The sequence below is a fragment of the Phyllostomus discolor genome, chromosome 5, assembly GCF_004126475.2.
Source record: "Phyllostomus discolor isolate MPI-MPIP mPhyDis1 chromosome 5, mPhyDis1.pri.v3, whole genome shotgun sequence".
Classification (NCBI taxonomy): domain Eukaryota; kingdom Metazoa; phylum Chordata; class Mammalia; order Chiroptera; family Phyllostomidae; genus Phyllostomus; species Phyllostomus discolor.
Genome location: NC_040907.2, coordinates 174,382,539 through 174,393,050, shown reverse-complemented (window position 1 = coordinate 174,393,050; position 10,512 = coordinate 174,382,539). Strand labels below are relative to the sequence as shown.

Sequence of the window (10,512 nt, the reverse complement as noted above, 5' to 3'; positions counted from 1 at the left end):
ACCAAGCCAACGAAATATGACAGTGATACTAATTACAGCAACATTAAGATAGGAACATTGAGGGCCCCGTCTGCCAGCCAATGTTTCAACGACAGAACACTGCTGAGAGAAATCGGAACACACCTGGCCCAGGGAGAGGCCCCCTGTGCGCCTGGGCTGGCAGGCTGGGTGTTGGCAGCTTCCCCAGCAAAGGGGTCTGAGGGGCTGGGCCGGGTCTGGAGAGGACGGTGTGGGGTGGGGACACTGTGGGGACTTGCTGCCTGTGTGCTGTGGGGCATCTGCTTTTTGAGCGTTCCCTGCCGTCCCCGCCTGCTGTGACAGGGAGGTGTCCGGCGCACACTGGCTGAATGAATGAGAATGAGAACCGTGGGTCCAGCGGAAGGAAAGGCCAGCGCTGCGGCCTCCGGGAAGAAACTAAGTGCATGTCCTTGTCAGGACGGGAAACGAGGACCCCAGGGACGGACAGGGGGACGGCTCCGTCAGAGCCGCCGCCACAGGGGCCCGTGGCCCTGGGCTCGGCAGGGACCCAAAGGCAGGCAGGGGACAGGGGCTCCAGGTGTGCCCCGAGGGGAGGGAGGCGGGGCCCGCGGAGCCTGGGCCGGGGAACCTCGGAGGGGTCAGGGCGAGCCCTGGCCTTCTCCGGTGGGCCCTGGGCTGGAAGCGGGACGACCCGGGGAACTGTCAGGTGCTGATGGCGCCCTGGCCGTCGGGGGCTGACGGCCACAGGGGTGTGCTGGGGCTTCCGGTCGCTGGAGACGCTGGGCTGCCTCCTGCGAGTCTGGCTTGCAGCTGGCCGCCTCCTGGCCGCCCCCGCAGGCGCGGGGCTGGCCTCCGGGGCTGGCGGCCGCGGGCAGTGTCGCAGTTGTCACGGATGGCCTGGCCTGCTCTGGCTCTCTGCAGGCCACCGACAAGCCCCTGGGTCCTCTCCTGCACTGTCTACCGCGTTTGAGGGGGGCAGCAAGCCCTCGGGCAACAGGACAGATGGCCCGTTGCCGGCCTCAGAGTCCTCTCCGCGAGCGCACGTCTCCCCGCAGGACACGCCCGTCCCCGCTCCGCCAGCAGGGCTGCCGAGCCGGTCGGACCCGCGAGGTCCTTTTCCCACCACCAGTGCCCGCCCCCAGTGGCTTAGGCCCCGCCCCCCGCCCCAGGACACGGCCCCGCCCCGCGCCTGCGTAAACCAGCCCTGCTCGTCAGAGCCCGCCCCGTGCTCCAGGGACTCGCTCCTGACAGCCCAGCTGCGCACGCGCGCCCCGAGCCTCCGCCGACGCCCGGGACCCACCCCGCGCACGCGCTGCACGCGCCGCACGCGCCCCGCGCGCCCCACGCCCCCGCGCACGCCCAGGCCTCCCCCCGCGGCCAATAGGCGCCGCCGCCGCCGGGCCCCCGCTTATCTGCCGTGCGTCGGCCGGCGCGCGTCAGTCGGTCGGGGCCCTGGGCTGACGTCGTTGGACCTGCTGGGCCCCGAGCTTGCGCCCCGGCTCCCGCCCGTCCTCCTCCGAGCGCCCCGCACTTAGGCAACCCCGGCCCCGAGCCCAGCCCGGCGCGGAGCCCAGCCCGGCCCGCCGCCGCAGCGCCCTCCCTCCGGCGCCATGTCGCAGAGCGGGACCCCCGGAATGCAGGAGGAGAGCCTGCACGGTGAGCCGCCGGGGCCGCGGAGGCCGAGGGGAGGCCGCCGGGGGTCAGGCAGAGCCGCGGGGAGGGCCAGGCCCCGACGAGGCGCGGGGGCAAGGCTGCGCCTGCGCGGCGGGCGCGGGGCCTCTCGCCGCCCGCGGCCGGGGGTCGGCGCTGGGGGCCGGGCGTCGCTCCCCGGCGGGGGTCGGGCCGCGGACCGGATCCCCCCGCCGCCCCCCCCGCCCCCCACCGCCCCAGCCCGAGCTCTGCGGCGCAGGGGCGCTGGCGCGTCGCTGCAAGGCCGTGTTTACGCTCGCGCCCCGCAGCTCGGAGCAGCGTGGGTGGGACGCGCAAGAGCCGAGCGTTCGGCTGAGTCGCACGGGCCCTACGTGTGAACCGGGAGCAGATCTGTCCGTAGCGGCGGTCAGGGCTGCGGGCGGAGGAGAGGCGGCTGGGCGCCCGGCCACGGGCTGCCCCTCTCAGTGTGAGAGATGGACAGCGTTAAAAAAAAGGCCTCCTGGAGTTCACGCCCCACTTGCCCGAGGGGGTCGTCCCGCAGCCAGGCTCCGAACCGAGCCGTGGGCTCAGAGCAAGCGGGGGGCCGGTCCCGGCCGCTCCGCACTGCAGCCCGTGCCCCGCGCTCGCGAGGGGCGGCCGCCTGCAGGTCGGCCCGTCTGGGTCCCGCGGGCCCTTTGGGGATCCGGGGGGCCCGGGGGTGGCGGGAGGGCCCCGGGGACGCCCACCCTCTCGTTTCTGCGGCAGGAGTTGGCTAAGCGAAGGGAGAGCGGCGCGGCCCGGGAGGACTGCTCAGACTTCCAGGGCGCGTTTGTAAACCTCCCAGCGGAGGCAGGGAGTGGGCTTCCCCGGTCCAGTGCGCGGGCCGCAGGTGTTGAGTTGGTTACAGCGCGCTTCTTAAAATCCGGCGGTCTCCTGGAGATTTGAACTTGACTGGTTATCTTGCTTGAATTGGGTTAAGGGGTTAGTCTTTGTTTTTTATTTGTTTGTTTTTCCACAAAAGAGCCGAGGGGCGTTCACAAACCCTGTGCCTGCGAGCCACCCCCTTTTGCAGTGCTCGAGCTGCCTGCTTGCTAGCACCGTTTCCGGGCTCCGGGCTCGGGTCGCGTCTGGAAGGGTCGGTGCGCTCCCGAGGGGCTCCCGGCTCCCGGCTCCCTCCCCGACCAACACCGAACTGCTGAGTCACCAGCGATGCGAAATCCCGCACGGAAAGCCCGGCCTTCGCATCTGGTCCCCTCCACAGCAGAGCGTGGAAACGGGCGCGGCGCCCCTCGTGCGGACGTGCGCCGGGGCACTCGCCGCTCGCGGCTGGGCGGAGCCGGGCAGCTGTCCTGGAAACGTGAGCCCGCGCCTGGCCTCCGCGCGGTTCCCTCTTGTTTACGTCTGGCCCGAACCCTCAGACAGCGGCCACTGCTGTGCCGGCTGGGCCCCCACGCCCTGCCCCTCGCTCCGGGGAGAGCTGCCGACCCGCCGGTGCTCTGCAGGCCCTTTGCTGCGCACAGCGGGATGGGGTTCCCTGTTGGGGTGGGGAGGCGCACGGCCTCCTTTCCAAGAGGTCCCCCTCGAGGCAGGGACGCACTGGGGTCTGCTGCGGGAGAGGCGGGAGCTGCTGGGCACCTGCACTCCTGAGCCCCGTGGGAAGGCGGGCTGGCCTTGGTGTGAAGGACAGGCAGGTGAGGGGACGGCCGCGGCGGGGTGGGCAGCACCCGGGTCTCCCCCAGGCCTGGCTCTGCCCCTGTGTTTGGTGGATTATCGGCGACTCCGAGGACCTTTTCTAGGTTACGAAGCAGCCGTAACCCTGTTCCTTGCACAGGGTAAGGACGCCCACCGCGTGCCTTCTTCCGTTTCCAGGAAGCGGTTTCCTGCCAGGGCGTTGCGGGTTAATAACAACCTTCGTTCAGTCACTCCCCGGCACACAGGTTTTGGACCCAAGCTTTTGCTGCAGGCCGTCCAGAAGGTGGTGTTTTTTTTCTTTCTCGAGGATGCTTAGGACGTGCGGAGGGATGATCCTAAAGAGCGCATACTTGTCTCCTTGGAGCCTGGGGTTGCTCCTTGAGGAGGCCCAAAGCACGTGCGCCCCTGAAACTGACGCCACGTCCTGTCACGTTTCTCTCGGAGGTTGTGTGCAGTGTTGTCGTAGTTTCAGGGCAGAGCTGTAACCCCCCGGGGGGTTCTCGGATGTGAGGGGTGTGCTGCTGTTGTTGAGGGGCCCAGGGCCCCAGGAAGGGTGGGAGGGGTGTGCTGCTGTTGTTGAGGGGCCCAGGGCCCCAGGAAGGGTGGGAGACAGGCTCGGTAGGGGGTGGGAGCGGAGCCCCGCCTCCTTCGGGCGGAGGTTGGGCAGGGAAACCTTTGCGCTGCAGGGCCTTGGGGGGCCGGGGGAGGGGGGCTGTGCCTCCCTGAGCCTCCCTGCACCGCCCGGTCTGAGCGCCGTCCTCTCTGGTAGGTGGGTGAACGGGAGCAGTTCTGTGAGCGAGGCAGGTGTCGCGGGAACTTGGAATCTGCCGTCTGCCAGAGGTGCGGGAGCGTGGAGACCCCATTGGGGCCTGGTGCCCGATGCTGGCGGCCGCGTGGGGCTGAGCCCACTGTGTCTCGGGGCCTGATGCCAGCTCCAGGCCGTGGTGGGACAGCCCGGTGGGGCTGGAGACTCGGTGACTGGTGTGGGAGCCCCCACTCGTGGCAGCAGTGGTGCCGAGAAGACGCCACACGCCTCAGACCCATCTGCGTCGGACACTCTACGTGACCCAGGCCACACTTCAGCTGGCGCCGGGGAATGGAGCCAGGCCCGGAGTCCGAGTGACTGGCCGAGCCTGGAGACGTGGACCTGTGCCCGGTGCGGGGCCCGGGCGCTGCCCTGTGCCACGGGCCAGGGCTGGCGTGCTGGTCGGCCGAGTGTGACCTTGAGTCCCAGGGGAGGGAGGGAGGGGGGCTGGTGGAGGAAAGACCCGAGGCCCAGGGTTTCATGATGCCCTGGGGGGCGGGGGAGGGCATCAGAGGCCTTGGAAGAGGGTCAGCAGCCTGGTGAGGACAGACGAGCTGCCCCTGGCCTGGGGCCGAGGGGCCGTCACTGCAGCCTCCGCTCCCAGGCAGAGCCCGGGGGGGCCGAGCGGACGGGAGGTGCCGGGAGAGGTCGGCGAGGAGGGGGGTGTGGGCTGGAGAGCCTGCCTGGTGGTCTCAGCAGCAGCGAACGGGAGGTGGGCGCACAGCCCCTGAGCCTGGGTGTGCCGTTTTCTGACGGGCCCACCGAGGCTGTGGGGTTAGGACAGCGCCCCCCGGTGTGCGGGCAGCGGAGCTGCGCCTCCGTGCGCACACACTGTGGTGCCCTCAGGGCCGCTGCTCTGCCCCCTCCTCAGGGGGTGGCGGCGTCTCCCTGGAGCGTGAGCGTTTCAGTCTGCAGTCGCCTCCGCTCTGTGCCGGCTGCACCCGTCCTCCGTGTGCCGCCGTGGGGACGGCTGTGCTGGGGACCCACGGTCCAGGGTCACGCCCGGGGGCGCTGCCAGCGGGGTGGCTGCCAGGAAGCAGCCCAGAGGCCTCTGTCGGTGAGCGGGGGGCCGGCCAGGGGGGTCAGGTCGTCGCAGGGGCGGATTACATGTGGCTCCCAGCACCCGGGTCTGGAGTCAGCTGTAATAGAAGAGGGTCAGCGGGTCCCCAGCTCGAGGGGCTCACTAGAAAGCTGCCGTCCAAAGGGCCAGCGACCACAAAAACACGGTCGACCTTGTTCCAGCCCGGAGAGGTGCACGTTAACCCCGCCACGGCCCAGTGTAAACCCGTTGAGGTTGCCTTCGGGGTGACTGCTGTTGGAGCTGGCGTTTGGACCACCCCCGAGAGCGTGCGGCCCTGGAGCCCTGAACGCTCGCCCCCACCTCGCAGCCTGGGGCTACCCGTGCAGGTCTGCAGCGGGGACCCTGCGGCGTTCACGGGAGCGCTCCTCAGAGCGGCCGACGCTGGGCGCACGCCGGGCGGGTCGGAGTGGGCGGTCGACGGTGAGGCTGTGCCGCGGGGTTCTGGATGCGACCGCCACATGCTCGCGTCCACACCCACTTGGCAGCCCCTCCCGTGCAAACCCCCGGGTGGCTGCTGGGCCCCGGCCCCTCCCCATCGCCTGCCCTCTCGCCTGCGGTGTCTTTGCCGCTGCCGAGTGGGGCCTCCTGGCAGCACCCCCAGGCCGGCTCTGCCGGGGCCCTCGGCGCTCCTCCTGTGGGCCAGGCCAAGTCCTTTCCATCCTTCGGCTCTCTCCCTCTCGTCAGTGCCCCGCCTGCCCCCCACACGTGCTCAGGAACAGCCGAGAGCCCCCCGGGCCCCGCCTCCTGGCCCCGTCCACTGAGGCCGCCTTGGTGTGGGGCTCTGCCCGCCCTGGGGGCAGCACTGGGCTGTGAGAGGGGGCCCCCGCTGGAGAGTTTGTGGTTGGGTTGGGAGCTGCTGCGGTTACGTTCTGATGCGCAGGTGACCGCTGGTAACGAGGCACCAGTTCTCCGACCCTGTGGACCCTGGACAGCATCCACGTGGGACCTCAGTTTGAGCTGAGCCGCCCCCCACCCGGACTCGGGGCGTGAGGGGCGGCCCGCTCTGCTGCGTCCGGGCTGGTCAGAGGTCACCCCCGCCGAGGCCCCAGTCTCCCTCCGGCCTCTGATGGGGCCGAGCCCAGAGCAGCAGCCGCCAGCGGCTCCGGGGCCTGCCTTAGCGGGTGGCGCTGTCCTGCTGGCAGGTGGCGGTGGGCTGACCACAGATGGCTTAAATCTTCACAATTTCTAGAATCCCTTAACCTTTTGACGGCTTTTTTTCTTCTAAAAGTCGAGTGCAAAACACCCCGGTGGCTCTGACTGGTGTGGCTCAGAGGCTTGGGCGTCGTCCCACGGGGTGGAAGGTTGTGGGTTCGGTTCCCCGTCCGGCACAGCCTGGGCTGGGGTTTGGTCCCTGGCTGGGCCGGTGTGAAAGGCGGCGGGTTGATGCTCTCTGCCGGCGCCGCTCCCCATCTCTCCCCCTCCCCCCCAGCCACGTCTCGGAGCCCTCAGGCCGTTTGCACGCTGCTGGCTGCGCACAGGCCCTGGCCCCGCGGCTGCCCGCTCCTCGGGAGGGCCAGGCCAGGCCAGTGGCTGCCGCTGCCGGAGCCGGGGGTGGGGGTGGCTCACGGCCACGGTTCCCGCGCGGCCCCAGTCCCCCTGAGAACTGGAGGGGCCCCTGTCCGTCAGGGCCGGATGGCAGAGCCGGCGCGAACCCCAACCCCGCCCTGCTGTCCCCTCAGGCTCCTGGGTGGAGCTGCACTTCAGCAGCAACGGCAGCGGGGGCGGCGTGCCCGCCTCGGTCTCGCTCTACAACGGGGACATGGAGAAGATCCTGCTGGACGCCCAGCACGAGTCGGGGCGGAGCAGCTCCAAGAGCTCGCACTGCGACAGGTGGGTGCGCGGGTGCGTGCGTGTCCCTGCGTGTGTGTGCGTGTGTCCCTGCGTGTGGCCGGGGGCCGACACCGCCCCGTGCCCCCAACCCCCACCCTGGAGCCTCAGGTGGCCGTGTCACGAGCTGCTGTCCTGGGCACAGCCAGCGGCGACTCAGGTGGCATGGCCGAGTCCAAGGGCAGAGGTCAGGTGCTCTCCAGGGCCGTGGAGCAGACTGCCCCCGGCTCTCCCTGGCCCCCCAGGACTGGCCTGGTGCTGGGGGGGGGGCAGCTGCCCCTCCCCGGACGGGCCCCTGCCCGTGGGGCTTTGCTGCCCCCGACGGAGAGGGTGCCGACGAGTCCCGCTCTCGTTCCCCCGTCCCTAGCCCGCCTCGCTCCCAGACCCCACAAGACACGAACCGCGTGTCGGAGACGGACAGCCACAGCACGGGGGAGAAGAACAGCTCTCAGGTAGGGCGGCCTGGGGGTGTGGGGTGCTGCCGTGGCAGCCTGGCTGCAGGCCCGTCTGGCTCTGAGCGGGTCTGTTGCCTTCTTGGGGGGGGGGGGGCAGGGGGAGGTGCGGAATGAAGGCATCTCCCTCAGGGGCCGATGCCGAGCCGAGCAGAGGGGTGTGGGCTTAGGCCGTGTGCTCCGCTGTTGAGGGGGCAGAGTCGGGGGCTGCTGGGCAGAGTCTCAGCCCAGGACGCTGCCCTCACTCGGGCACTGAGCTCGGCCTTGAGGCCCGGTGCAGGGTGACGGCCCTGATGGGCGCGCGCCCGGCAGCAGAGGCCAGCACCCCGTGCGTCTGCTGCGGCCGGTGCCACGCGCAGGCAGTGCCGCCGGGCCCTTCTCTGGCCAGCGCTCGGTCCTCTCCCTGCCGGGCTGGGCTCCCTTGGGAGGGTGGAGGGGCCTCGCACCTGCAGGCCCCATCTGGCACTGGAGGCGTCTGGGCCCAGGGGGACGCCCGCCGGCTCTCGGGCCACACCCTGCTGCCGGGCGCTTCCGCCCCGTGTTCTGGGGCGGCACTAGAATGTTGGACATTCTTTCCCCGGAGTTTGAAATGGAATTTTTTTGCGGGCACAGAATTTTTAAGTGCAAAGTCACCTGCAGCCCTGCTTTTTAGAGCCCCTCCGAAGTGGCGAGGTGTGTTGGTTACGTGACTTTTAACGGAGCCGGACTCCTGGACCGTCCCCACGCCCGTCACGGGGAGCTTTCGGCTGCGCTGCGCGCTCTGCGGCTCTGGCTCTGGGCTGCCCCCCGGCCCGTCCGCCGCAGCCAGCACCTCCCCAGGGTCTTTCTGGACGTCTCCGTCCACCCCTCGCGCTCTCCCCAGGGGCAGCGTTTGCCGGGTCTCACGGTTGGGGCTTGACGCAGGGGTCTGTCTGTCTGGCCTGCCCAGCCCCGAAGACTGGCGTGGCCTTGGGCTCTGAGCGCCGCCTCTGGGTGGGCGGCGGCGCTTCTGGCGTGGGCGCGAGGGTGCCTGCCTTTAACCCCCCCCCCCCCCCCGCAGTCGGAGGAAGACGACATGGAGAGGCGGCGGGAAGTGGAGAGCATCCTGAAGAAGAACTCGGACTGGATCTGGGACTGGTCGAGTCGGCCGGAGAACATCCCCCCCAAGTGAGTCCGCTCCGGGCGCCTGGGGTCCCCGGGACGTGGCGCGGGCCTGTGGCTCACGCCCCCCCCCCCCCCCCCCCCCCCCGTGCGCAGGGAGTTCCTGTTCCGGCACCCCAAGCGCACGGCCACGCTCAGCATGCGGAACACGAGCGTCATGAAGAAGGGCGGCGTCTTCTCGGCCGAGTTCCTCAAGGTCTTCCTGCCGTCCCTGCTGCTCTCGCACCTGCTGGCCATCGGGCTGGGGTGAGTGACCCCGCGCGGCCCGCCGGGGCAGTCGCAGGTCTCGGGGACTTCGCCCGACACCTCACTGAAATCTTAGGCCGTAAGTCCCAGCTTGCGTAACAGCGTGCAAGCAGACGTGCCCATGTGGCCACCGTGCAGGTCGGGAAACAGACATGACCGTGACCCCGCGGCCCAGCCCGGCCCGGACGCTGCCAGCCTGGCGAGGGCACTCGGGGCCAGGGCGGGGGGGATGAGTGCTCCCTGCCCGTGCTCGCTGCGGGTGCGGGCAGGTCCCTCCCCTCAGTGCCTGCCGCGAGCAGAGAGGTGCCGTCACCACGCCGCCTGCGGGTCCCGCAGCAGGGACGGGGGCTCCTCCCAGTGACGGTGGGGGAGCACCTGAGTGCAGTGCCGTGGTGGCCTCACGGGCCTCAGGGCCCCCAGACGGGGCCGCGGCACCCAGGCCTCCGTCTTCGGAGCCAGGGCTGCCCTTGCCTCCGGCTCACCCGGTGCCGTTGTGGGCGTGACAGGCGGCCTCACTGCTCCTTGCCGGGCGGCGGTGTTCTGGGGCAGGGGCTTGCTGGGCAGACGGGGTGGGCAAGGCGGCTTGGGGTTCCGGCTGGTGCCGCTGGGCGGGAGGTGAGAGTGGGCTGCTTCCCCTGACCTCTGACCCCAGACTGCGGCTCTGACCGCTGCGGAACAGCTTGCCGGGGGGTGGGGGGCTCCTCCACGTCAGTGTCCAGACTGCTTGTGGCCGGGGCTCCTCAGGGCCACCCTCACCCAGGGCGCTCACACACAGTTGTGAGTTCTGGGTCTTTCCCCAGACCCGGCCGCTCGGGCTCCGGGGGTGACCCCGTCCAGCAGGCTGCAGCCGCACGGTGGGGACGTCCGGCTGGGGCGTCTCCTCCTGGGCCGGGCGCCGCGCTGCAGGGCGTGCTCGGTGGGAAGAGAACCCCAGGCGGTAGTGGTGCGCCGGCCTGGGTTGCAGAGCCCCGGGCCCGCTCACCGCCTGCTGCTCTCTCTCTCGCCCAGGATCTACATCGGGCGGCGGCTGACCACCTCCACCGGCACCTTCTGACGAGCGGCTGCGACGGCGGCTTCTCCCAGGGGAGCGGGGCTCCGGCCGGCGGAGGCACTGCTGCCCTGGTCCCCGGGGGCTGGCCGCCCGCGGGTCTGCTCTGTAAATGCTGTGTGCCTGGTTTCTCGAGGGGAGGGCCGCGCTGCGGGCCTGTCCCCTGGGCCCGCGGAGCGGCCAGCGAGCATGCCGCACTCACCCTGCTGGAATGACGTGGTGGTGGTTTCCTTCGATGTCACAAACACCCGAGCGTAGACGACGTCTCCGTGCTAGTCGGACGTTGGTAGTGCCGTAGTGAAAACGACCCGCAACCTCAGTCCCGTCAGAACGCCCCTCTGCCTTGGAAGGGTCAGCGCCACTGTCGCTCGCTCGGCCCCAGGAAGGGTTTACCCCGGACAAACGGGGCCTCGCGCCCACGCCGAGGCTGTGTGCCCGGGCCCGGGGCCCGAGGTGCGGGCAGTGGCTGTCCGTGACCGCGCGGACGTGCCCGGGCACCTGCTGAGCACCGCCCTGGCTCCCCCGCCAGGGGCCGGGTCGGGGCTTCCGTGCCCGTTCCTGTGTGCTGAGAGTCAGCGCCGTCTGCGCACACGTGTGTCTGCCCTGTGAGACT

General features: G+C 70.5%; 1 protein-coding gene across 1 annotated transcript; it reads left to right on the top strand.

Annotated features, from left to right (window-relative positions):
* The first annotated feature begins 1,396 nt into the window (after positions 1-1,396).
* On the top strand, positions 1,397-10,022 carry BNIP3 (BCL2 interacting protein 3). Its single transcript, XM_028512677.2, has 6 exons — positions 1,397-1,635; positions 6,866-7,016; positions 7,381-7,465; positions 8,505-8,611; positions 8,702-8,851; positions 9,860-10,022. The coding sequence occupies exons 1-6, from the start codon at positions 1,590-1,592 to the stop codon at positions 9,903-9,905; spliced, it is 585 nt and encodes a 194-aa protein (XP_028368478.2). The 5' UTR covers positions 1,397-1,589; the 3' UTR covers positions 9,906-10,022.
* The last annotated feature ends 490 nt before the right edge of the window (positions 10,023-10,512 follow it).